The following is a 26,253-nucleotide window of genomic DNA, read 5'->3' as shown; positions in this document are numbered from 1 at the left end:
CAATGAGGGTACAGATCAAGGATGGTGAGGGGCATGGCCTAGGATGATAGGAAGACCTGGAGGACCTTGTTTGACCCATGGAATGGATGTTACCCACCCTTGACTTAGAACTAATACAGATACTTAAAATCACATTGGTGCTATGTAATATTTTGATCACAGTTGTGCTTTGGTATACAATATTCTATGAGCAAATGAATACTAATTCACTATAACTAGTTTATGGTTACAGATTACTGGTAACAGAATACTGGAAAGGAGCTAAGTCAAACCTAAAACAAATGCCAATCTACGAAGAAAGCAGCTCTCAACTAGTAATATGAATTTGATAAACTGCAAAAACATAGGGACTCGTACTCACTAAACTGCAAAAACATAGGGACTTGTATTCACTAAACTGCAAAAACATAGGGACTCGTACTGTAACTTGGCAATTGTGGTCCACATTCTGTCAGGAGTAGTATGCATGCATTGATGACAAACTGTTTTAGAACAAAGGTTATCCTGATGTTCTTCATTTTGGTGCAACCAGTCTGCTACCATAATAGTTAACTATGAATAATGTATTGGTTGTGAAATTAAACACTTATTTTAACTGCCCTCATGTATTGGTGAAAAAAATCTAATTAGCACTTTAATATTAAAGCATGATTTCCCCCCATGCAATTCATTAATTAGCGGCCGATTATCCAGTATCAAGTTGGCCTGTGGTCTCTGCCTCCTTTTTGCAACATTAAATTGTGATTCTAATTTTACCTGAAATCTACACTATAGATCTCCAGGGAATGAGTTTCATCTAAATTAATCTTAATGAAGGCAATTAAAACAAATCAGACAAGTTAGATATAATTACTGGATCAATAAAACCTCTTTGACCTAACCTATTCTGAACACCTCCAGTACATTAAATAGATATATATTAAAACAAAGTTAACCCACTTACATCTAAGACTGAAATAGTAATAAATGAGAATGAGGGGGAAGGAAGCTTTATCTTCTCTTATCAACTTAATCCATCTTGGCAATTATGCTGATGCTCCAAATCACTAGAAGAAATAGTACAGTAGATGGAACCAGTCAAAAATACTAATAAGAGTTTTCCTTCTTCAGTTCCTTCTATCTTTTCTATCCAATTCCATGGATTACATACTCTGTTGTTCTTTGCCAATATATATGTAATAAGATTTGTTGTTGTTGTTTAGTCAGTTAGTAATGTCCGACTCTTCGTGACCCCATGGACCAGAGCATGCCAGGCACTCCTGTCTTCCACTGCCTCCCGCAGTTTACTCAGACTCATGTTGGTGGCTTCAAGAACACTGTCCAACTATCTCGTCCTCTGTTGTCCCCTTCTCCTTGTGCCCTCAGTCTTTTCCAACATCAGGGTCTTTTCCAGGGAGTCTTCTCTCCTCATGAGGTGGCCAAAATATTGAAGCCTCAGCTTCACGATCTGTCCTTCCAATGAGCACTCAGGGCTGATTTCCTTCAGAATGGATAGGTTTGATCTTCTTGCAGTCCATGGGACTCTCAAGAGTCTCCTCCAGCACCATAATTCAAAAGCATTAATTCTTCGGCAATCAGCCTTCTTTATGGTCCAGCTCTCACTTCCATACATCACTACTGGGGAAACCATAGCTCTAAGTATACGGACCTTTGTCGGCAAGGTGATGTCTCTGCTTTTTAAGATGCTGTCTAGGTTTGTCATTGCTTTTCTCCCGAGAAGCAGGTGTCTTTTAATTTCGTGACTGCTGTCACCATTTGCAGTGGTCATGGAACCCAAGAAAGTAAAATCTCTCACTGTCTCCATTTCTTCCCCTTCTATTTGCCAGGAGATGATGGGACCAGTGGCCATGATCTTCGTTTTTTTGATGTTGAGCTTCAGACCATATTTTGCGCTCTCCTCTTTCACCCTTGTTAAAAGGTTCTTTAATTCCTCCCCACTTTCTGCCATCAAGGTTGTGTCATCAGCATATCTGAGGTTGTTGATATTTCTTCCGGCAATCTTAATTCCGGTTTGGGATTCATCTAGTCCAGCCTTTCGCATGATGAATTGTGCATATAAGTTAAATAAGCAGGGAGACAATATACAGCCTTGTCGTACTCCTTTATTCCATGTCCCGTTCTAACTGTAGCTTCTTGTCCCACATAGAGATTTTTCAGGAGACCGATGAGGTGATCAGGCACTCCCATTTCTTTAGGAACTTGCCATAGTTTGCTGTGGTCGACACAGTCAAATGCTTTTGCGTAGTCAATGAAGCAGAAGTAGATATTTTTCTGGAACTCTCTAGCTTTTCTCCATAATCCAGCAGAAGTTTGCAATTTGGTCTCTGGTTCCTCTACCTCTTCGAAATCCAGCTTGCACTTCTGGGAGTTCTCGATCCACATATTGCTTAAGCCTGCCTTGTAGAATTTTTAAGCATAACCTTGCTAGCGTGTGAAATGAGCGCAATTGTGCGGTAGTTGGAGCATGCTTTGGCGCTGCCCTTCTTGGGGATTAGGATGTAGACTGATCTTTTCCAATCCTCTGGCCACTGCTGAGTTTTCCAAACTTGCTGGCATATTGAATGTAGCACCTTAACAGCGTCATCTTTTAAAATTTTAAATAGTTCAGCTGGAATATCATCACTTCCACTGGCCTTGTTATTAGCAGTGCTTTCTAAGGCCCATTTGACTTCTAAGGCCCATTCGGCTTCAGGATGTCAGCAATCACACTACCTGGGGTGTACAAACCTCCATATCTTTCTGGTATAATTCCTATGTGTATTCTTGCCACCTCTTCTTGATGTCTGATGCTTCTGTTAGGTCCTTTCCACTTTTGTCCTTTATTATGGTAATCTTTGTACGAAATGTTCCTTTCATATCTCCAATTTTCTTGGACAGATCCCTGGTTTTTCCCATTCTGTTGTTTTCCTCTATTTCTTTGCATTGCTCATTTAAGAAGGCCCTCTTGTCTCTCCTTGCAATTTTTTGGAAATCTGCATTCAATTTCCTGTATCTTTCACTATCTCCCTCGCATTTTGCCTGCCTTCTCTCCCCTGCTATTTGTAAGGCCTTATTGGTTTAGGTTTATTTTAATGACACTTATGGAATTTGGGCAATATTGTATCACAACTGAACCAACCACTGTATATTCCAGGGAATTTGAAGTCTATCACTCATAGACCATAACAAAGTCTTGTCCTATCTCCAACACAACTCAAATCTGTGTGCTTGGGGCTCAGTATGCCAGGCTGTTACAATGGATGAGAGACCTTTGAGAATTTCCCATATACCCTTTCTGCCTTCTCTTTGCAGGAGAAGTTGGAGAACAAGAACAAAGCTATGGAAATCCACAGAATGTAAAAAGTGGATCCATATGAACATTTACCAAGAGTTCACCATATGCATGTTACCACTTGGAGAGTACTGGTGAAGCTGTGTAGTAAATTGGTAATCTACCCATACAATGGGTTATATCTAAAAAATTCTATTTCTAAATAAATATTGATTTTACATTGTGTGTCCTTAGCTGCCTTGCTGAATTTTGAGTAATACTACATAGTGGATTTGCAGTTCTTTACTGATTCAGTGAGGAGAGCGCATCAGAGGCTGCTAAAAGTGAAGCCCCCCTATGTTTTATCAGGATAGAGTACTAAAATTATGGGGGATGGATGGACTCCATTTTAGCAAGAGATTGTGATATAATCAGGATCAGAATAAATTCATTTTTATGTTCTTCTTTGGACTTTTCCTCACAATAATTTATATTACGGTAAATTTGCAATTTTTAATCTTTATATGGTTTTCATTGTGTGTATATAATTGGTGTAAACTGCTTTGATTTTTATAATGAAATTGTAGTATACAATAAAAATAATTTAAATAAACAAATAAACAAACAAATAAAAAATGGCCAATTCTCTTTTTTTAAAAAAACATTTTATTAGATTTTCCAATTAAAGCACATTAAACAAAACTAACAAACATTAAAAAACAATACCACACATACATCAATCTTTTTAACAATTCTCTCCAAATCTCTTATTCTCAATGCTCCGCCGAGCTTGACTTCCCTCCCTCCCCTCATTTGGTTTTCTATTCAGTTCTTATCTCGCAGTTCCTTTATACCTCCCATTTAAAGTCAATTCGTAGGATTTATTTCAGTCCTGCAAGTGTCTTTAAACTTCTACAGTTCTTTTCAATATAGTCCACAAATTTACTCCAATCTCTTTGGAACCTTGCTTCTCCCTGGTTCCGGATCCTGCTAGTCAGTCTCGCCAGTTCCGCATAGTCTATCATTTTTGTCTGCCACTCTTCAATCGTTGGTAACTCCTGAGTTTTCCATTTTTGGGCTAACAATGTCCTAGCTGCAGTTGTCGCATACAAAAATAGTATATTGTCCTCCTTTATAATCTCTTGTCCTATAATTCCTAACAAAAATGCTTCTGGTTTTTTGGGAAAAGTGTACTTAAAAACCTTTTTCAGTTCATTATATATCCTTTCCCAAAATTCTTTAACTTTTTCGCATTTCCACCACATATGATAAAAATCCCCTTCCTTTTCATTACATTTCCAGCACATTCTATTACTCATTCTATACATTTTAGATAATTTCACTGGGGTTAAATACCATCTATACATCATCTTCCAAACATTCTCTTTCAGGGCGGTACATGCAGTAAACTTCAATGTTTGATTCCATAATTTCAACCACGCATCATACTCAATATTATGCCCAAAATCTTTTGCCCATTTTATCATCACATCCTTTGTCAATTCATCTTTTGTATACCATTCTAGCAACAGATTATACAAGTTCACGATTCTATCACAATTCAGAGGTGCTTGCTTAGGAATGGTTGTATTGACACTGCAATCAGAATTGATATTCTTGAGCATTTGGTTGTCATTTTTAAATTATCATAATAATATAACAGGTTGAGATCTTTGTTATTGTGTGTCACCCCTGCTCACGTTTCTCACCATCCCTCCCTCACTGTTACCCTCACCAACTCACCAACACCCTCCATTTACACATTGTCCAACCCCCAACCCCTCACAGCTTCTTTAATTCCCCACCCCCTTCTACCCTCTCATCCCTCAACAACTCCTTCAACCCCAGCCCTTCAAAACCTCCATCTCAGCTTACACACCAACTCCCCCCCTGCCAACCCCATCCTCTCTGTTAGCCCAAAGTTCTCCTTCACCCACAGTTCACCCCAACCCCCTCACAACCAGTGCTTTTCTTCTAGAAAAAATAAAGAGCCGGGAAATCCTCTCATCTTCCCCATCTTGGAAACAAAGAGGGATGTGTGGAATCCTTCCCAGAATCTTCCATAGGCTTCCAAAACCCAGCACAAATGCAAGTGCAGTCCCAATTCTGCCTGCTAGCTTCAAGCCGAAGGGAGGGTGGGGGGTGAGCAAATGGCTTTCAGGCACTGTGCCAGAAGCACAGAGACGAATCAAATCCCAGACTTCCTACCAACTGAGAAGCTAAGGAGGGAGCAGTGATATCATCTCAAACATGGGAAGCTGTTCTATAAATATTGGTAGACAGACTAGCAATGGATCTCCAGGTTTTCGACACAATTCTTTTGCCCAGACCTTCCTTGAGATATAATGGGAATTGAAATTTTTGCACAGAAAGCATGTGTTTTATTGTGGAGTTCCAGCCCTTCCCCACTGTGAGTGTCTCTGAAGTGCAGCTGTGGGGGCAATTCTCATCCAACCTCTCCAACTCTGAGATAAAGCCTGAGGCTTGTCAAGCCTGGCAGAAGACTCACCATAATGCTGTTTTAGAAAGCTAGTCTCTCTTGTGGCAATGCCCATTGCTGCAGCCTAAGTCATCCACCCACTCCTAATTTGGGCAGTTGCTCTCAACCATTGAACGATCAGGCAGGTTTGTCAATAACCTTCCCATTTTCAGTAATCACTTTAACAGCAGCAAGTATTGTTTTGAAAGAACAGGACTATGAATGCCCAGTAGATCCCAATGGATTTAAAATTAGTTACTTTCCTTTAAATCAATTCCTTTCAATAAAATTGTTTTGGTATACTGCAACAACACATCAGCTTTAGCTAAAACCAAAAGTTGTGTATTATATGCATCCTTGCTGACACTCCACTGATTGCAACGTAAGTTGCACACAGCGGCTGCTCCTACCCAATCTCTCTTTTCCAAGTCCCTTCAAGCCTCACTAGAAAAACAAAGGTTGCACAGAATCAATGCCTCTAGATTTCAATCAAAGCAAATTCCACATGCTTTGCTTATCTGAATGGGTAGCAGCACGAAACATTTAAAAAAGCAAATCTGAAAAAGCTTCACAATCTCAAAAATTAAAATACGCATCAACTGTCATTTTCTGTGCATTACTTGTAAGGACATAAAGCTTAATTGACTGAACTGACTTTCATGCTAGAGTGTATATCTCAAAGTGTAACTACAAAATGGACAGAACATAAACAAATACATTTCTGCCAATTTTTACACAAGGGAAATTTCTTAACCCCAGCTCCAAGTCAGTCTCTCTCCCTCTCTCTTGGCAAAACCAGCTGCTCTTTCTATTAAGCTACAAGCAAAAAAAAAAAACTAGTTCAAAAATAATTTTGCTCATTTCAGTTTAACATCTAACATCCCAAATAGCCCATTTTGAAAAAAGAGAGAAATATAGACACCAAATAATTCATGATTAAAAAAATAAGCTTGCATACGCCATATATTATTCCGTTGATTATGTGTATCTGCCAGCCACGCTGACTAAGCTTTTGTTTCTCAAATAAAATTGTGGCAACCTTAACAGCAGGGAACTTAAAACAGCAAGAGAGAGAAAGGTTTGATGGTGTGCCAGCGTACAATGGAAGGGAATTCAATAACATGCTGCAGAGACAGTGAGCTTTTATCAGACACACTGAAAAGTGGTGGTAGCTACACGTCAATGCTGGACCAGAGTGTGTTACCGCAGAGTGCGACTGAGTGTTTTCCCCACAGGCAATACACTATTATTGACTCCCCCCATTAACATGTAGGGTGGATATACATTTATTGAAGGTTCTAATGGAAGGCTGAGGGACTCCTATCCTGAGGCCAGAGCAGAAAGACAGCCTATCACTTCATGTAATGGTAGCCCATGTGTGACAGACCTGACCTACATTTTCCCCTTTCTTTCTCACAACAGCCTGTCACTGTTTTAAGATGCTATTTTCCCCAAGTTGTACATATGTGTGTGTGTGTGTGCGCGCGCGCATGCCGGAACTGCCTGGTTAATGCATTTACACTGGAATATAACTTGCATTATGACAAATATTCTGAAATATGCTCGATTCCTAAAGACTGGTAGGAAGGATACACTTTAATGATTGTGAAGTGTTTATAAATATGCGGCAGTATACCTTTGACACAGATTACTCAAAACCTGTATCTAAAATGCAGCAACAGAATGTAGCAAAGGGCATAACTTAAGTAATTAAGAACATTTAATGAAACTGCTTTAAATACTGTCAAATGAGAAATGGCTAAACTAAGTCATTATTATCATCCAAGTTCTACATTCATTAGAATTAGTATAACAGCTACAACCTAATGCTTTGTCAAAAGTAATTTAATGTTTTTACTGCTTAATGGATATGGAGTAATCAGTATAAATAATGTATCTAAATATGGAAGTGGGTAAGAGCAAATGAAGTGTTTCGGTCAAACAAAAAGCATTTTGAAAAAATGCCACTGAGCTACCACTCCAGCTTCTGCTCTCAAAAGCTGCTGCTGCTACTACTACAGCACTCCTTGGCAGGAACCTACCACGCCGCTGCAGGTCATACTCTTTTTTTGTCTCTTCATTCCCTAGAATTTTCCACGCTCGATCAATTTCGATGAACCTCTGCATGCGCGCCTCCACTTCTCCTGCTGGCACATCTGCGCTCTGTTTGTCTGGATGATACTGCCAATCAAAAGAAGGAAAGGGAAAGGGGAGGGGGGGATGGAAGGGGGAAATCAATAGTAAATTTGAGATCTATTTTAAGTGTATGGAGGATGTATAGGTCTGAACTATGGTGCCAAGGAAAACAAACAAAGGAAGCAGCACTGGCCACAAGAGATTGCTGCCAGGTTAATTAGACCACTGGAATAGCAGCAAATACACCAGTGGCACAAATGTCACAATGTGCACTGACAGCATTTTCTGGATAATTTGCTGATGGAATCATTGGTCTTATGGACAATTTACCTAGAGAGAATGACTAATGCAAACAGAAATAGGTATACACAAATAAAAATAGAAAATAGGAGTAAGGGGAAGACTACTTAGATTTAGCATTAATTTTTTTTAGCCTAATGTATATAACATATAATTTTTCTGTGGTTACTTTTTAATTTTTAGATTTTGGTGTTGCAACAGTCAACAGAAGATACAAAATGGGATATAAATTTACCATAAATGTAATTCTATTCTTAATCTACCATTCACCATCTTTAATTTATTCCAACCCAGTGAATAAAAAGCCTTTCCAAATTTCTGATGTCATGGGTCATTGGATACAACATTTTGTGCTGTTTTCAGTTTTGAAATAATGTTTGGGAACAGGGCTAAAAGGTAACATGCGTAAGGGCAAAATGATATAGTAATTTCTGCATTAGTTTTGCTGCAACACAGGATTGTAAAATTAATTAGATTTTAATAAATATATAAGAAATTTTCTGAATTTCTAGTATTTGTATAGGTGTCACCAAAAGAAACCACCTCCCCAAACAACATAAAATTTTAATGCCATTTGTCACAGTTCTCTCACTTATTCTTTTTAAAAACATATATCCTACCGTTAACTCAACTCAAAACACCTCCATAATGTAACATAGTGATTATTTAAACTAAGGTATAAAATTCTGAGGAAGAAATAAAAAAGTCATACAGTACATGGGTTTAGAATTTGTAATGTATAAAGGAGAAAAACATAGCTTGGAATGAGAACTATTTTTGTGTGTGTGGATTGTGTGCACAGTCTTCTTCACACAATTTGGCAACTACTTTTCAGTAGCTACTAGGAATATGGGCAGAGATTTCCAAGTTTGTCTTTCAACAGAAAGTTCTTCATCTGTCCCCAGTGCTTCCAACATCTTTCCCTAGACTTGGAGGACAACATCTGTTCACAGATGCAAAATGGCCCTCTCTTTTTATATGTGATCCCACCTAAAGGAGGGACTGTGTGGCAAAGTCTCAATGTGAAATGTGGCCCCAGTTACTGCAAAAGATGCAACTGGAATTATAGACATAGCTGTAGTGGAGATTTGTCTCCATATTCATTCTATGTCATAATCTACAGCGGAAGGGTTCTCTGGAAGGAGGAAAGCACCCTGCTTGGATGTGTGACTTGGTCCCCTTTAATGTAATGGCACGAACCATGAAAAAAAAAGTTAAGTACTTCAAATTTCTATAATGTTTTGTCTTTTTTTACTACCCTGATCCAGCTCAGGAGATCCTAGTCTTACACCTTAGCATACAAACAGGCTTGCGTGCACTTGCTGAATCAGAAAACATGGTTGCAAATTGAATATGCAATGAAATTCACATATGAAACTGTAACCTTCAACCGCCTTTGGTTAATCATATTTAAAAATATTACTAAGTATAACTGGGGTTAGATTGGTGTGTTGATTTCTGAGGAGTGAAAAGCAAGTCATTAATATTTAAAAGAATTACTCCAAAATACCATGAAAATAAGTCTTGTCTGTCAAAAAAGAAAAAAAGAGAGCGCAGGAACCTTCTTCAGTAAATACTTTTGAAATTAATAGATGCAAACTGCCTGAAATCAAAGCTATAAATACTGTATGTACCAAAACGGGCCACAAAACAATATTGTATGGGACAAAATAGCCTTATAATATTAGTTATTAAATTCATCTCCTTATTATGGGTGGAATCCAATGATGTCTGCCCAGTTGCAGAACTGGACTTCTTCTTCCTATAGCCCCGCTGTGCACACTCCAAATCTGTTCCGAAGGGTCGCTTAACTCTCTAGAGCGAGTTTTGGGTTTCACTCCATATGATTTATCTTAGCAAGTTCTCTTGGATTTGGGAAGAAAACAAAATGATAGGATAACTTTCCTGTTCTGGATAACTTTTATTACGCAGCTATGTTTGCACTTCTAGATAAACAGCATTGCTATTGGAACATACAGCACTTAGGCATGCTGCGGCTGTGTGACAGCATCCCATTTTCCCCATGATATACACACATTTCTGAGACAATCCAATTTAGATTTCCCTTTTAACATATTATTGCCTTAGAGTGCAACTTTTGCATATCTCGTCAGCAGGAAGCCCCAATGAGGCTTACAAGGCAAGTACAGGGGAGGGAAACCTCTAGCCCACAGTATCTCTCTCCCAACCCCTGCATAGAAATTGGACTTTAAAAAAAAGTTCCTTGAGGCCAACTGTAGTTGTTTAATTGCTGTGAAGGGCAATTTTGGGGGAGGGCAGCAACTAAGGGAGGGTTAACCCTCTCATCCTTGTGCAATCGCCCTTGAAAACCACCCCACACAGCCACTTCATGACCAAAAAACTTATACTGGTGCCAATGGTGCCAAACTTTTCCAAAGTCCACTTGCTGCATTGGGGTGGGGAGTGGGGGTGATTTGGGAAGGGGGTGAGGTCACAGCTGGGTAGGGGAGGACTAACTCACCCAGAATAAGGTTCCCTACCCTTGGAGTACAGAATCCCAACCCTAGGATAGTTTGTGGGAAAGATATTAAAAGCCTTGGAACAGCAGCTTTTCCTATGCCTTGTCCTTGCGTTGTGCGCTCCCCCATCCAACACACTTCCAAAAATAAAACAAAAAATGCTTTGAAACCCCCCCACCCCCCAAACTTGTTGTTGTTTAGTTGTTTCCGACTCTTCGTGACCCCAAACTAGAATGGAGCAAAGGGACACTAGTCCAACCCTAGCCAACCAGGCACCACATTAAGTCAGCAGATATAATTTGTATATATTATATATAAAAAGCCGGCTGTATCATTTTGAATTTATTTAAAATATTTCTAAATCACTGTTCATCCAAGGATTCCAGGATGGTGTACAATTAGCATTAATTCACACACAATAATAAATATTACAAACGTCGTAAGAAATAATGAATGGAAAGGTTTGATAAAAGCTAACCAGCAGGACAAAAAGAAGAACACATTTTTAAGTGTCTGGGCAAAACTCAACGTCTTAGTGCCAGTTGTACTTTTTGCAGAGAGGGCCTTCTAGAGCCAAGTCACTTCCACAGTGCAGATCCTTTCCTTTGTGCATAAATAGCTACTTCCACTAGAAACTTACTGTTTCAAAGTACAGTGGAACCACAAAGGCTCTGTTGAGACTAAGACCCTGAACTTGAAAAAGGTGCTGAGCACAGGAGTGAATTAAAAGTTCTTCAGCAAGGTTAAAGTAGGTGTATTTGGACTCAACATTCTAAATCTAGTCCCGATTCCTGTCTGCGGCCAGGGGCGGGATGGGGGTACAGGATGAATTGCTTGCATAAGTAAAATAGATTTTTCCTGAAAATATGTTTGCACAATTGGGGTCAAAATATTGGCTTCAGAAATCCCAAGTGTAAGAAAAGCCTAAGGAAAACATATTCTAGAAAAGCAAGCATATGCCTTATTTCAACTGGCACCTTGCTGTTAAAAAGCTTGGGGTGTGGGCCTGAGAAATCCAGGATCAAATCCTTGTTAATCTGTCTACTTAAACACAATTATTACTTGGCCCAAGGGCATATGTTGCAGCATTCCTTTTTCTTTAACTTGGAGACACTAGGGTCCTTTAGATCTAATGGGTAATGTGTGGGTAATTTGGATGACCTGTACAAGTCACTTCTCCCACACGAACCCATCCACACAGTAAAATTATTTTTGGAGGCCCTTGTACAGGTGCCCACACTTTGGAGGTCAGACAGATGGACACTGGCAAAATTGCTTGCTTTCCATGGCACCCCTTTAGAAGACTCTATCTAGGTTCACCTGTACCTAATTGTCTGCCTTTTTGGTACTGGACAAATACTGTATATATTAATTTTCCTAGTCTCTTAAAATTCCAGTTGATATTTTGTGTTTTATTTGGCTGCAATGATTCTTCTTGCCTTATTACTTTCATTTGATATTTAAATGTTATTAGTCTAGTAGTCTGCTCTCTGATATGTTTTTTTAAAATGTCCTAGCCACTCTTGAAGTAGTGATGCTGAAGGGTGAAATAAGTTTAAAATAAAAAAACATGAATAAATGATTTTTCCATGCTAAACCATGAGGTGGGTGTACCTGATTTACCTGTTTTCCATAGTGCTACAAGCACCTGATATAGTCTGAAAATAACTTTTTTATGCAGATCTGCAGCATAGTGTAGATTCATAGCAAGTTTATTTTTATACTGCTTTTTGGACTAAAGGCAAGATTCAGACAAAATTAAAAGACCAACATCTCAAGGAGAGCAGGTGATGGACCCAGGGCCGTCTTAAGCAAATCCAGCGCCGTGGCACAAAGGTCCCTCCGGCGCCCCCTCCCTTTCTCCAAGCTGCTCTCTCTTGCCCTGGCTCAGGGTCCCCAGCGCCACCAGCCCAGGCTTCCCGCCACCCCTCACCTGCTGTGCAGTGTCCCGCTGCCAGCCCAGGTCACGCGGCTGACCCCTCTCCGCCCCAGCCAGGGCGCGGGCAGCTCCCCAGCTCCCGCCACCTCCCAGGCCCGGAGGCTGCGTGGCCCAGCGGCTGCCATCCGCACTGGAGGAAACAAGCGTGAGCGGTGAATTCCGGGTCCCGCAGTGCGCTGCTTGTTCCCCGGCTGGCTGACCAGTCCACCGCTGCCTCCACCTGCGCTCCCAGCGGCCCGAGGAGCAGGAGATGGTTGCCACGCCACCGTCTGTGCCCCGGGAGTGGTGGTGGTGGGGCGGCGGGCAGCAGATGTGAAGGAGGCCCCTTGGGAGCTGCTCCCGCCACCGCCGCTCCCGCAGGCGACAGCGGCTCGGCGGGCAGCGGCTGAGGGGATTCCCACGGGCCGAAGGAGAGGAGGCGGCGGCAGAGCCATGGGGCTCAGACATCAGCTGTCTGGCGGGCGCAGCAGCGCCCCTGGTGGCCAGGCACCCTGGCGCATTGCGCCACCCAGCCCAGGCCTAGAGACGGCCCTGGATGGACCATAATTATAATACTAACTCCTCTACAGTTCCTTCTTCCTCTTAGCTCTGATGTAAAAATATCAATGGGGAATGTTGTTTTGTTTTGTACTTGGAGGCTGTGTGCATGTGTGGGAAAGTCTAAACCAGCATTCAAGACTACAGCACACTATTGTGGTGTTCATAGCAGCTTGTGCATCAAAATGCTTAAGTCCCACAACTTATATTTATTGGAATTAAAATAATGAAAGCAAACTGGGGAAAAGTAAAGCAGGCAGTTTTACACTACTTAGCATTATTAAGCCAGGTGATTCAATTACATACTGTTACTGTAGAAAGAACATCTTACCTGTACATTTACCATTACAGAGATGTGGACAGAAACAACAAACTTGAATATTCAAGAGTGCCAAAACAGTGCTGAATTGCTAAGATTATGATATAATGTGGGAAAGCAACTCTTTCTGTCAACAAAGGATGCCTGTACAGGCATACCTTGGTGGACGAACACCTTGTGAGTCAAACGTTTTGGGTACCGAAAGCCGCAAACCCGAGAGTGTTCTGGTTTGCAAACATTCTTTGGAACCCAAACGTCCGATGCTGCTTCCAATTGGCTGCAGGAGCTTGCTGCAGCCAATCGGAAGCCGTACCTTGGTTTCCAAACGTTTTGGAAGTCGAAAGGACTTCTGGAACAGATTCTGTTCAACTTCCGAGGTACGACTGTAGTTACTTATAATTATAGTTGCCTCTTAAAATTAATTGTTCACAGTGGCTGAGGATTTAAAATGAGTATGAAGTAAGACCATGTATGTTTGGTGGGGCTTATTCCCAGATAAAATATGTTTACTGTTGCACCCATCCCAATATCTGAGCAGTGCAAGATTCCAGGAGATCCAGGCACACCCACAGGGTTCGGTTTCCTCAGAATGAGGGACAGCAGAGACTGTGGTGTCTTTAGGATATATGGTTTATTCACACATATATACAACATGAGCATACGATGGAGGGGCTATAGCATTAACACCCTAAGACAGGGGTAGGCAGCCTAAGGCCCGTGGGCCAGATGCGGCCCAATCGCCTTCTCAATCCGGCCCGCGGATGGTCCGGGAATCAGCGTATTTTTACATGAGTAGAATGTGTCCTTTTATTTAAAATGCATCTCTGGGTTATTTGTGGGGCATAGGAATTCGTTCATATTTTTTTCCAGAATATAGTCTGGCCCACCACATGGTCTGAGGGACGGTGGACCAGCCCACGGCTGAAAAAGGTTACTGACCTAAGAGGACCTTGCTTCTCCCATAGCCGCAGCCTTGGATTCAAAAGAGAATCAGGCACGGCCCTGTCTCTTGCAGCTGCCAAGCCTGCAGTCTGCCACTTCTTGCTTCTAGCTCTCACACACAACTCACGTCCAACCTCTGCCTTTCTAACCACCAGTGAGTCGCGGGAGGCGGCCCACCCATATTCTGTCTCGTATAGAGTCACTTCCTTTGTTACCTTAATGGCCCATTCTCAAGAGGGCATTACGTCACCAGGAAGCTATCCTGGCTATTCCAGGAATTGAATCCATGCTGGATCCAGGAATTAAAAAGGGGCTCTGGCATACAGACAACCCTCCCACACCGGCAACTCAGCAATACTGAAACTGTATGACTCAGTTCAAGTACAGGTGAAACTCGGAAAATTAGAATAACGTCGAAAAGTGCATTTATTTCAGTAATGCAACTTTTTATTTTTATTTTTACAAATGCTTTCTTTTGGAAATTCCACAATAATAAAACAAATATTTACAATAATACAAAAATAAATATCGCTATAACATTTCATTAATTACATTCCATTTATAATTGACCCGCCTAACAACAAATAATTACAATTACAACAAATAAAGGCTTGACATACCTTGCTTTGCATGTCATGCATCTATCTCATATATTGATTTCACCTTTTAAGTTGCATTACTGAAATAAATGCACTTTTCGACGATATTCTAATTTTCCGAGTTTTACCTGGGATTGCAGTGCTCATCTCGCGTTATTGGCCGAGGGAGCCGGCGTACAGCTTCCAGGTCATGTGGCCAACATGACAAAATCGCTTCTGGCGAACCAGAGCAGCGCACGGAAACGCTGTTTACCTTCCCACTTGGAGCGGTACATATTTATCTACTTGCACTTTACGTGCTTTCGAACTGCTAGGTTGGCAGGAGCTGGGACTGAGCAACGGGAGCTCACCCCGTTGCAGGGATTCGAACCGCCGACCTTCTGATCAGCAAGCAAGCCCTAGGCTCAGTGGTTTAACCCACAGCGCCACCCGTGTCCTACATTCACCCAAATACTTTGATTTTTGTAGCCAATATTCATAGCTGCATTTTATATATCATGCACTCCAAAATGTGGCTAATTATTTAGGATATCCACTGTATCAAGGTAAAGCATACAGCACATAGATCTGTTGTGAAATAGTTCTGCCAATTTGTGAGAGAAGTCACCAGAGGGAGGGGAGGGGACAGTGCCTGAAAAACCAACTCAGTCAAATGAGAAGCCAACAGATATAGTAGTAGTAGTAGTAGTAGTAGTAGTAGTAGTAGTAGTAGTATATAGCAATTTCACAAACCAGCAAATGGCAATCAAAGATACAGACACTAAACTTCATGGGGCAAGACATTCCATAACACTGGGAAGGCCCTGAGTTCCACTGGCAGTGGAGCAATTTTCACTCATTCTTCCCCCTCTCTGTCATCACATGTGATCTCTTGAAAAGCTACTGCAAAGGGCTGGTGGAATCTCCTAAACTATGTGGGTGGTGGTTGTAGGTGGAAAGAAGAATTGGTGAAAGTAACAATCTTGGCCGCCTTCCTCCAGCAAAGTACTTCTCCTGGATTCTGGTTCACTCCATGAACTGAAGGAGCCCTTCTGTCGCAAAGAATCAGGGCTGGATCTACTGCACCATTGCCAACCCCAATCAATCTTACTTCCACCATAGGTAAGACACAGAGAAGGACTTCCTTACCAGATGACGATCAGGTCCAAGTCATTTAAGGCTTTACAAAGGAAAGAACCAACAGTTCGTATAGTGACAGGAAACAAACTGGTAACTAGTGTGGGTGCTGCTGGATAGTAATGTAATCCTATAAGCTGCTGCTACTATCTGGAACAACAAAAATTCCAGAAGAATTTCAAAACTAACCTTGAATAAATTGCACTGTAGTAATCCAGTCTTGATGCTGCTGGGCACATACACTCCTGGACACTGTTGCCACTAGGGAATCCATGTTTAAAGCTAAATAAATTTATGGCAGGTGGTGCTGCGGTCTAAACCACAGAGCCTAGGGCTTGCCGATCAGAAGGTCGGTGGTTCGAATCCCCGCGACGGGGTGAGCTCCCGTTGCTCAGTGCCTGCTCCTGCCAACCTAGCAGTTCAAAATTACGTCAAAGTGCAAGTAGATAAATAGGTAGTGCTCCGGCGGGAAGGTAAACGGCATTTCCATGCGGTGCTCTGGTTCACCAGAAGCGGCTTAGTCATACTGGCCACATGACCCGGAAGCTGTCAGTAAAGCGAGATGAGCTTCGGCCAGTAAAGCGAGATGAGCGCCACAACCCCAGAGTCGTCCACGACTGGACTTAACAGTCAGGGGTCCCTTTACCTTTACCTAGGGGAGTACTGTACTATATAAAACAGTTTTAATTAGTACAAATGCTGTCCTTACATCTGGAAGTTTCTAGAAAGGCTGCACTGATACCTGGGCTTATATATTTATAATGGCTTAGATCCAGAGTTGCCCTTCTGTGAATTTCAGGGTTGAATCCAGAGAAGCCGCTGAGAGTGGCTGGGACAACCCAGTCAGATGGGTGGGATACAAATAATAAAATTATTCAAATTATTATCTTATAGACTCTCCTGTACAAAGAAGGGCAAGGGATTTTGGCCAACCCCCCTCTTCCTTCTCTGCCCTTCCCACTCTGTTCTGGAGACTCTCCAATTTTCTGGTGACTAAAAATTAAAACCTAGATTAAACAAAACCAGAACAGCAAATGATGCAAATACCTTTATATGCACAGCGACAGGGTTGAGTGATGGAGGTGGAGGGGTCACGATCCAAAGACATGTTCTTATGTCATGATTCACAAGTATAAATTAAAAAGATGAACCCTCGCCCCCTTTGTTATGGTGTGCCCGTTGCTAGTGACATAATGTGCTTTAAAATAATTAAAGATTCAGGCTGCAGTTGTAAAGCGACTTGCCTGGGAGTAAGCTCTATTGAATCCAACAGGACTTACTTCTGAATAGGCATGGTAAGGATTGAGCTGTAAACCATAGTGCAGGGTGCAAACACAGCCTTTAGTACACTCCGTTAACCTGAGGCAGAGCAAACAAGCGTTTGTGCTTATAAAGTTGGAGAGGCTCAATATTACATGTCTGAGAGCGAGGTAAAGCACCAACTAGCCAGTTCCCAGCAAAATCAGTGGGGGCTTCTCAACACTTCACAAGACCAGTTCCTCAGCCAAGCAAAATCCATTTGAAGTGTTTTTCTTTAGCTACTATACAGACTTAATGACTTGCACATAAAAGGTCTTGTACAACAGCTAGCCTGAAGCAACAGTGCACTCTTTGCTCTGTGGCCTACATGGTTCATCAGGTACTAATTAGGTAGCATGTTCTGTCAACGCTTTCATGCTTTTCTTCTATTAATTGATCATTCTGCCAAATTAATGACATTGCTGTACCAGCTTTGAATTCCCTTAGCTCCTTTACCTGTGAGACACACAGAAGCAAAAGAATACCCTAAAAGGTCACAAGTTAACTGTCCCTGTTCAAGATTTGACGTCAACGTTAAAAACATTTTGCTGAAAGGTTAATTACACCTACCTAGTCTCTATAAACATCTCCTTGAGACTAAATCATACCCCTCTTATCAAACTAACCAGAACATAACTAGTATACAATATTAGGAGCATGGATATAGCTGAAAAGAATAAAATTGTGTGAAAAATACTCGATTAGATATTTAAAAATAGTCTAAAGGAGAAAGGAAAAGGAGGAAAAGGGAAAAAGGAGGGAGAAACAAAGACTGCATGCAATATTAGTTAGCTTTGACTAATTGTAAAAGAAATTAACCCTAAGTGTGATACACTTCTAATTAGCAGGACACAATCACCTTCTCTAGTTGTTTAATAAAAAGAGTTTACACATACATGTGGAAATTTTGCATTTGGACTCAAGGGAGAGAATGATATCTACACATTTCTCAGGGCGCTTTTTAAAAGTATGTTTAAAACAGCATTATTTTCAGTCACCCTTATGTCCATTCAAACTACGAGTACAGCAAAGTGCACTAAATTATTACTTAAAAGTCAATATTAACTCTGTCACAAAACAATTTATAAATTTCAAAATCACATATTTTAAAGATATAAGGCATATATTATGAACAATTAGAACATTATAAATAATTGAGACATAATGTTTCATCCATTTTTACACTGCATTAGGACATAAAGTAAAAACAAAACAAAACCAGGGACAAAGAGTTCTCATCAAATACAACACACTACTGCCACCTAATGCATGCTCAAATAATACAGTACTTCCAAAGGCATTGAGTTTTCTCCACACTATTTATAAAACAGAGCAATACCAGTGGACCTATTTATTTCATTTGGTTATCATCTTTTTAATTAATGCTTTCAGATTTATAATTTCTCCCACCCAGATGTTTCCCTTAGACAAGCATAAACATACATTCTTTCAAATATACAGGCTAGGAAATAGGGACCACAAACTCTGCAGATGAACAAAAGCAAAGCATTTAAATTGCAGCAACAATAAAAAATATGCAGAAAATTAGCAAACACGTGCATATCATGAGAAATCGCTCCGTGGGTAGTTACATAGTGGTACAGTTGCTATTTTGACAGATGGGTATTATATGGAAAAAAACTAACTAATTTCTCAACGTATGGAGAGGTGCTTAGAAAAGAGGGTTAAAAAACACAACCAAACTGCCAGGTTCATCTATGCATGTTCTAATGATCACAAAATGACCTTTTAGTCTTCTTATGGACTCAGTTTTGAAATTTGATCTCTCTGAGTTCACATCACCAACATACAAGTTATGACCACTGCCTCAGTAAGGTTCTGAACTCATTTAAATACACATATACCTTTAGAAATACAGTAAAACCTCAGTTTGGGCTTCAGTGCAGCTGTAAACATAGTAGGCACAATTAACAGCATTGCTGGCTTTCCCACTGGAAAATCTCTCAGATATTTCAAGGACACTACAGATTCATCAGTCTCTGAGGGTGGGCCATCTAAATGGGCCCACCACACTTACAGGAGGGAATTGCCATCATCAGTTCAAACTTAACCATATAATGGTCAGACCCTTATCTTCAATCTACCCCTCATGTTGATAGGGGTAAAAACTTCATCGAGGGTGTGTGCCCTGCCTGGTGTGTTTAGAAAATAATAATATTAACAACAACAACACCAACAAACAAACAAACAACAACAATTTTATTATTTATACCCCACCCATCTGGCTGGGTTTCCCCAGCCATTCTGGGCGGCTTCCAGAAAAATATAAAATAATAATAAAATGTCAAACATTAAAAATTTCTTGACACAGGGCTGCCTTCAGATGTCTTCTAAAAGTTGCATGGTTCTTTATCTCCTTGGCATCTGATGGAAGGGCGTTCCACAGGAAGGGCTGCGAAACATCCATGAAGGATGGAATCCAGAACCAATGGAGACCACATTGCAGGGGAGGGCTTTTCCTCACTTAAAAGATCAGCTTAAAAGAGCATTTACCTCAAGTTTTAAATATGACTTTAAAAAAAATATGGGACAAATAGTAGTGGGGTGTGTGTTGATTTTCAGTGTGGAAAGTTCTATGGATTGGAGGTTCTCAGACCTGGAAATTGGGTAGACAAGAGTTTGTGACTGGGTTGCACTTCCCCTGAAAGAGTGAGGATGTAATTGGAGACTACTCCTATATCCAGCATTGTCACTGGAGCCCGGGCTGCTTCAGTAGTGAGGAGTGCTTTTTTCTAGTTTCAGTGTCATCATGACCCCATAGACCAGGATGCTGAATCAGAGACTACGGTGCTACCAGCTAATGAGACAGAGTGGGTCCCTCACTCTGAGATGCCAATGGGCAGGGGACCACTGTGCCTGAACTTGGCAGGCAGGAGCTTCCTGAACTAGCTCCTACAGCACCAAGGCCCACAGAAGCAGAGTCAGGACTACCATAGGCATCTTCCCCTGGCCAAAGGGTCCCCACAGCATCTTGCAGCAAGTGCCATGAAATGCAGGAGAAGTGTCCATCTTAAGGCCAGAGGGTTGACCTTATAAGAGTTTCTACTCTTCTGAAAGGGGCCGCAAAGGGCTCAATTTCCAACCTTGGTTGGAGAAACTTACATTAGGAGCAAACCTTAGTACTGTGACGACCAACTCGTGATCTCTTCTGCAAGACCAGAACAGGACACCTGGCTGGTTTGGTAGCTGTAGCTATTACTGGACAGAAATAACCTTGCTATGGTAAACTATGTTAGTAAATTCATAGATAACGGCAATATTCTCTGCATAGGGGCTGCCATTGGAGATGGTCCTGAAGCTTCGAATTGTGAAAGAATCTTGAAAGAATCTTCAGAGGCAGACCTGTAGGTTGTTCTAACATTGGGGAATGCCTGATGCATGGCCATGCGGGAAAGGGCATTCTTGGCAGAAGTGACCTGGTTGTGGAATGCCCTCTCTTCAGAGGTACCCTTGGTGCCTGTAGAAGAGTACTTTTTTGGCACCAAGTAAAAACATATTTGTCTACTTATGCATTTGTAGGCTACTGGTTTTTGTTGGCGTACTATCTGGAACATATTAGCCTGCACTGTGCCTTAAAAAACATATTTTAAATCTCTGGGCTCTAATTGTATATTTTATCTGCTCTTATTGTTATTCGTGATCATTTTAGTTGATTGACTTTTTAGCATTCTGTCTTGCCTTAAAATATGTTATGATGAAGGGTGGCTATAAACACACTAGCAAACATATATGCCTCCATATAATGAAAGGCTCAGTGGTGGTTCACACAGTAAGAACACATGCCAACAACAATAAAATATTTGATGTTGTGCAGCATTAAAGCAATTCCACATTATGATCAAAACAAGGTCAAAAAGGAAAGAACTGTGGATAAAAACAAGAGAGAGAGAGAGAGAGAGAGAGAGAGAGAGAGAGAGAGAGAGAGAGATCTTGCTAGTAATCATTTGCTGAACTTCGGTTCCCGAGCTCTAAAGTTCAAGTCCACATTTACCCTGAACTTACTAGGTGGCCTTGAGCTTAGCATAAATTATCCTTCTGTAAAATGGAAATAATAGCTTTGTATTCTGGGATTGCTGCATCTCTCTCTCTCTTAAAGAAGCTGGGGGTAGGGAAGTGTAAACATAGGGGGGGTTCTTTCCCACAAAGAAGCAATTTCAGTAGACCTTCTCTCCCCTCAGTCCAAATGCAAAATATCCTATCTCACAAGGCTAATATGAGGGCAAGTAGTTATAAAAACCAATAACAAAATGTTAACAATGCTACAGATATGATTCACAACTGTCCTATTAAGCTGAACTACAGTACTGAGATCTGCTGACCTACTATTCTCAGTACAGCCCAACATAGCCCATATAAAAGGAAACCTATTTTGCTTCCCACAAATACTTTAAAAGTCTCTAAGTCACAGGTGGCTAACTTTATTCTACCTGGAGGGTTTGGCACCTTTCCAAGGACCATATACCAATGCTAGACCTGGCCAAAGCTGTTGTGCCCAATGCACTCACCACACACAAGCAGACCAGCCAGTTGATAGGAAGGTCCAGTATCTCCACTGTGCCACTGGGGTAGGAGGATCTCCTCCAGCCCCAGCATGGTCTTGGGGAGCACTGCTGCATAAGACAAAGCATGTCTGCACTCATGCATTTCATAGAAATTACCTAATTAATGAAAAGTGTAATATTTGGAGATGTATGGCTTGCACGCAAACATTTTTGTGGGTGATCACTGACCATTTAAAAGCATGCAATGTCCTTCCTGCATGCTCAAAAGATCCAGTGGAGATCCCACTTTGGCTCCATGATACATACTGAACACATTTATAATAAAACATTTCTTATTCCATGAAACTGGAAAAAAATCATTAAATGTAAAAAGGAAGAAGAAGCCCTCAAAATGGTGGTGAAAATTGGAAACTTGAAGTTATGATGATAAAAAGTGGAGACAGCTGGCAACCCTGAAAAAAAGTCAGTCATGAAATTCTGCAGTGTGTTTTTGTAATAAAAAGAATTCTCTATCGAACACAAAGCTAACTATGCTACTACTTCAGAAAAATTAGCTTTGTTAGACAGATAATGCACACACATTCCTCAGTCAATACACATACACATTTTGATGTAAACAAACTCTCAGAATACCAATGGCCTTTGAGGGAAGTCTCTTTTCAAATGCAAATGTAAGTCCTTCACTTACAAAGTTATAAAGAAGCGGTCTTATACAACATTTTTGTCCATGGCACAGGTGAAAAGGTCCATCAATATCAGGGCTGAGCTGCAGTTAATAAATTGCAAATTTTAAGCTATTAAAGAAGTAGATGAAAAAATGAAACTTAGACCTAAGAACAACTTTCCATTCATTATGTCTGAGTGAAGAGAGGATAGCCAGAAACAGTTAACTCTTGTGCTTCTATGTCAGAAGGCAGGGCTTAAAATCCTATGTTAAGAGGTGAGAAGCAACTCCACTCCCCAGGTAAGATGTTGCCTGAGCTGCTTGGAACCTGTGCAACTCTTATTTAAGGTATTTATATGCCACTTAATCATCAGTATTTCTTGGTGGTGTACATAATAATACATCAGAGAGAGGACAGAACAATGACAAGTCATCATGAAAGAAAGAAAGACTTTATCAAGTGCCTGAAGTTCACTTGGTGCCTGCATATTCTCACTTGGAAAGGGCACCTACAGGCTTGCGCTCACAACACCACAACACTGAATACATACTTTCTTGTAGTTCCAAGCAGTGCATATGAGCCATGGAGGATCACCAACAGATACAGTACAGCCCAAATATCTCTAATCAGGCCAGGCAATAAGGGATCAGTAGAACTTTAATATAACCTGGACCAAAGTTATTATATCTTTAACAGCTCTTAAGAAGCTATTAACTTGACCTTAAAAGTTCTTCTTCTTTTTAAAAATCATACTGCATACAGAATCACAGGTGAAAATTAGAGGAAAGTCATCAGAGAGCAGAACTTATTACCCGTGTATAAGACGACCCTAAATTTTGAACCTCATTTTTGGGTCAAAAAGCTTGTCTTATACATGGAAAAAACCGGTAGGTCTATTCATAAGCAAGCCCTGCTGAATTCAAAGAGACTTATACAAAGTTAAGTGAATAGGACTGCAGCCTTAGTCACACCAAAGGCAAATATGGAAAGAGGAAGAAACATGCATAGTTTCTTTCATGAATTTTATATTCTGTCTTTGGTTAGAGGTCTGCTAGAAGGCACATATCTGAAATAAGTTAATATCAAAAGAGTGAACTGCATTTTAAATGTGGTAGTTAGTAAAGCTTTGCATCTTTCAGATATTATCCCCTATAAATGACATCTATCATTTATCTTTAGAATACACTCAAGTAAATTTGTTCTGTACTTTAGAATGTATTATATAATCTGTACCATCAGTTTAAGAAAACAAATCACACAATTTAACCCAATCACAATGGGCACTAACCACTGCCAAAGCTGGCAGGCTTAATTTTAGATCTACCAGCTGTGCTAAGATGCCTGTACATGTGACCGTAACACCCCTAAGTTCTCCCTGTCTATTACTTTCAAACAGACAGGCTATCAACTTGAACAACAATCCTGCTGTCAGACAGACCCTGGTTTTAGGAAAACTCAAGTACTCCAACTTTGTTATTTCAGAACTGGCCATTATGGCAATTTAAGTTTTAAAAGCCACTTGTTTGGAAGTAGAAGGGAGGTTTCAAGGAACAAAAGAGTCAACAAATATGGTTTGAAGTGTAGTTTAGCACATAGAAAGACATCTTCATCCTGATGTGTCTCTATTCTTAAATCAATGACCAGTAAAAATGTTCATATGCAAACACCTGTACATTTTCTTTTTTGCTGAAGCAAATGTGTGAACAATTTTTTGGAGGTTTGTCTGGTAGATAGATAAACCAACAGTGACTATACATTAGTACTGTGTAACTTAGGCCCAATGATCCATGGTCAACATTAAAGCATGAGAGTTAGGATAATATTAAATCTGTGTCCCTCCCTCTTGTTTCTTCGTTCTCAAAACTAGCTAATAAATTAAAAGAATGCATGGTAAATATATTCATTTGTAGTGCATTTTCTTAAGCTAGAATGTGTGAACCAACGGCAGCTTCAAGATCCCAAATAAAATGTTCACTTAAAAGAGGAAGTTACAGAAAATGTAAGTAAGTAAGTAAGTTAGTAAGTAAGTAAGTAAGTAAATCATTGAGGGTTTTTAAAATTAGACCCACCAATTCACATACAAAACACTAATTGCACTTGTTAAAGTAAGAGGATTATGAAACTTGAAGAAAAAAAACCAAGACAGAACCAGCAAATAACTGTGCCCTAACTATAGAATAAACTCAACATAAAGAGTGTTCTAAAGCCCTCTTCCCCCACCCTGCCCCTCCCCACCCCCTCGCACGGGCAGGGGATGCTTGCGCGGGCGCTGCCATTAGGACGCTCGCATGGGTGACATGCCATGCCCCCGCCGCTCCGGGAACCAAAGTCCCTAGCTCCACCGCTGCCAGGGACCACACATTTGCTTCATAAAACGCACAGACATTTCCTCTTACTTTTTAAGAGGAAAAAGTGTGTCTTATGAAGTGAAAAATATGGCACTTCTGTCCCCTCCAGTGTTGCCTCATCACCCTCCAGGGCAGATATCTGTAGAGTGAAGCCGGCTATACTTGTGGACGCTCCAGGCAGGATTTAGTGCCCTGATTATAAAATCATGTGGAGAGTCTCCAAAACTATGGCAAGCTCCCCAATGCACACAGGGCAGCAGCGGCGGCAGCAGTAGTGGCAAAGCCCTCAGAGCTAGCTAGCATGTTCCTGCTTTCCGTTTCATCATGTGAAGAGAAAGCTTAATAGGGCTCTTGAGGACTGTGAAAGAGGAAGTGAAGTGAAGTCTGGTGTTCTAAAATTATGCTAAATGCCTAAACTTTTGACCACCTCAAATCATATTCCCACACCTTCAGGAGAGGGTCCCATACAATATGACACAGAATCGTATCTGGGATGTCCAGCATGCATTTCTAGAATTGGTTTACCATTCTAGTTCAGAGGTATGACTGGTTTTTTGGAACTACTTATTGCACCACCCACCCTATCTGGTTCATAGCCTATACTGTAATAATAATAATAATAATAATAATAATAATAATAATTTATTATTTATACTCCGCCCATTTGGCTGGGTTTCCCCAGCCACTCTGGGGAAACTGTGACAGCATTTCCTTCCTTACCAGTACCCAAAAGCAATCTGAGATGGGAAGACAGCCTCAAACCAGTGAGGGATTGTCAAATTATAACAGCAGACATGACAGGATCAGATAGGATACAGAAACCACAGTACTCTTCTTCCCTCACATGCTATGATAGTTCTTTCCCTTTACATCAGTGGGAACACTATAGTAGCAGCAACATATAGAACACGTCTATAGTTACCAGTCTCATCTAATACACCTTTATATGCCATAGCGTCTATATTAAAAACACTACAGGACAGATACTAAAGAAACTCACAAACAACGACATTCTACAAATGGAACAAACATCCAAACTTAATAAATCTTCACATATTTGTCTTTTAATACCATTACTGCAGCTTAATAAAGCCTTTTTTCAGGCAGGGCTTCATGCTCAGTTTATCCAGTGATGCCAGTCTAGTGCTAGTGACATTATAATTGCTTCCATGGTAGCAAATTGTAAAGTCACAAACACTGATTGATTCATTTCATGCTGCCACAATTCAGAAGGGAAGGTCAGGCATTTTCTTTAATTAAGATAAAGAATTATTTATAAGTTTGAAGAGAATTCTTTTGCCTCGTTTTCATTTCACATGAT

General features: G+C 40.6%; 1 protein-coding gene across 3 annotated transcripts in view; it reads right to left on the bottom strand.

Annotated features, from left to right (window-relative positions):
• Positions 1 to 26,253, bottom strand: part of DNAJC24 (DnaJ heat shock protein family (Hsp40) member C24) — a 38,457-nt gene that overhangs the window by 5,133 nt on the left and 7,071 nt on the right. For all 3 annotated transcript variants that reach the window (XM_060275359.1, XM_060275357.1, XM_035117967.2), the window contains exon 3: positions 7,772 to 7,910. In XM_060275359.1, coding sequence (XP_060131342.1) covers positions 7,772 to 7,910 — 139 coding nt within the window. The remainder of the gene's footprint in view (positions 1 to 7,771; positions 7,911 to 26,253) is intronic.

Source organism: Zootoca vivipara, chromosome 1 (genome assembly GCF_963506605.1).
Source record: "Zootoca vivipara chromosome 1, rZooViv1.1, whole genome shotgun sequence".
Classification (NCBI taxonomy): Eukaryota; Metazoa; Chordata; class Lepidosauria; order Squamata; family Lacertidae; genus Zootoca; species Zootoca vivipara.
Note: the sequence above shows the minus strand (reverse complement) of the source record. Positions and strands in the feature narration are given on the sequence as shown.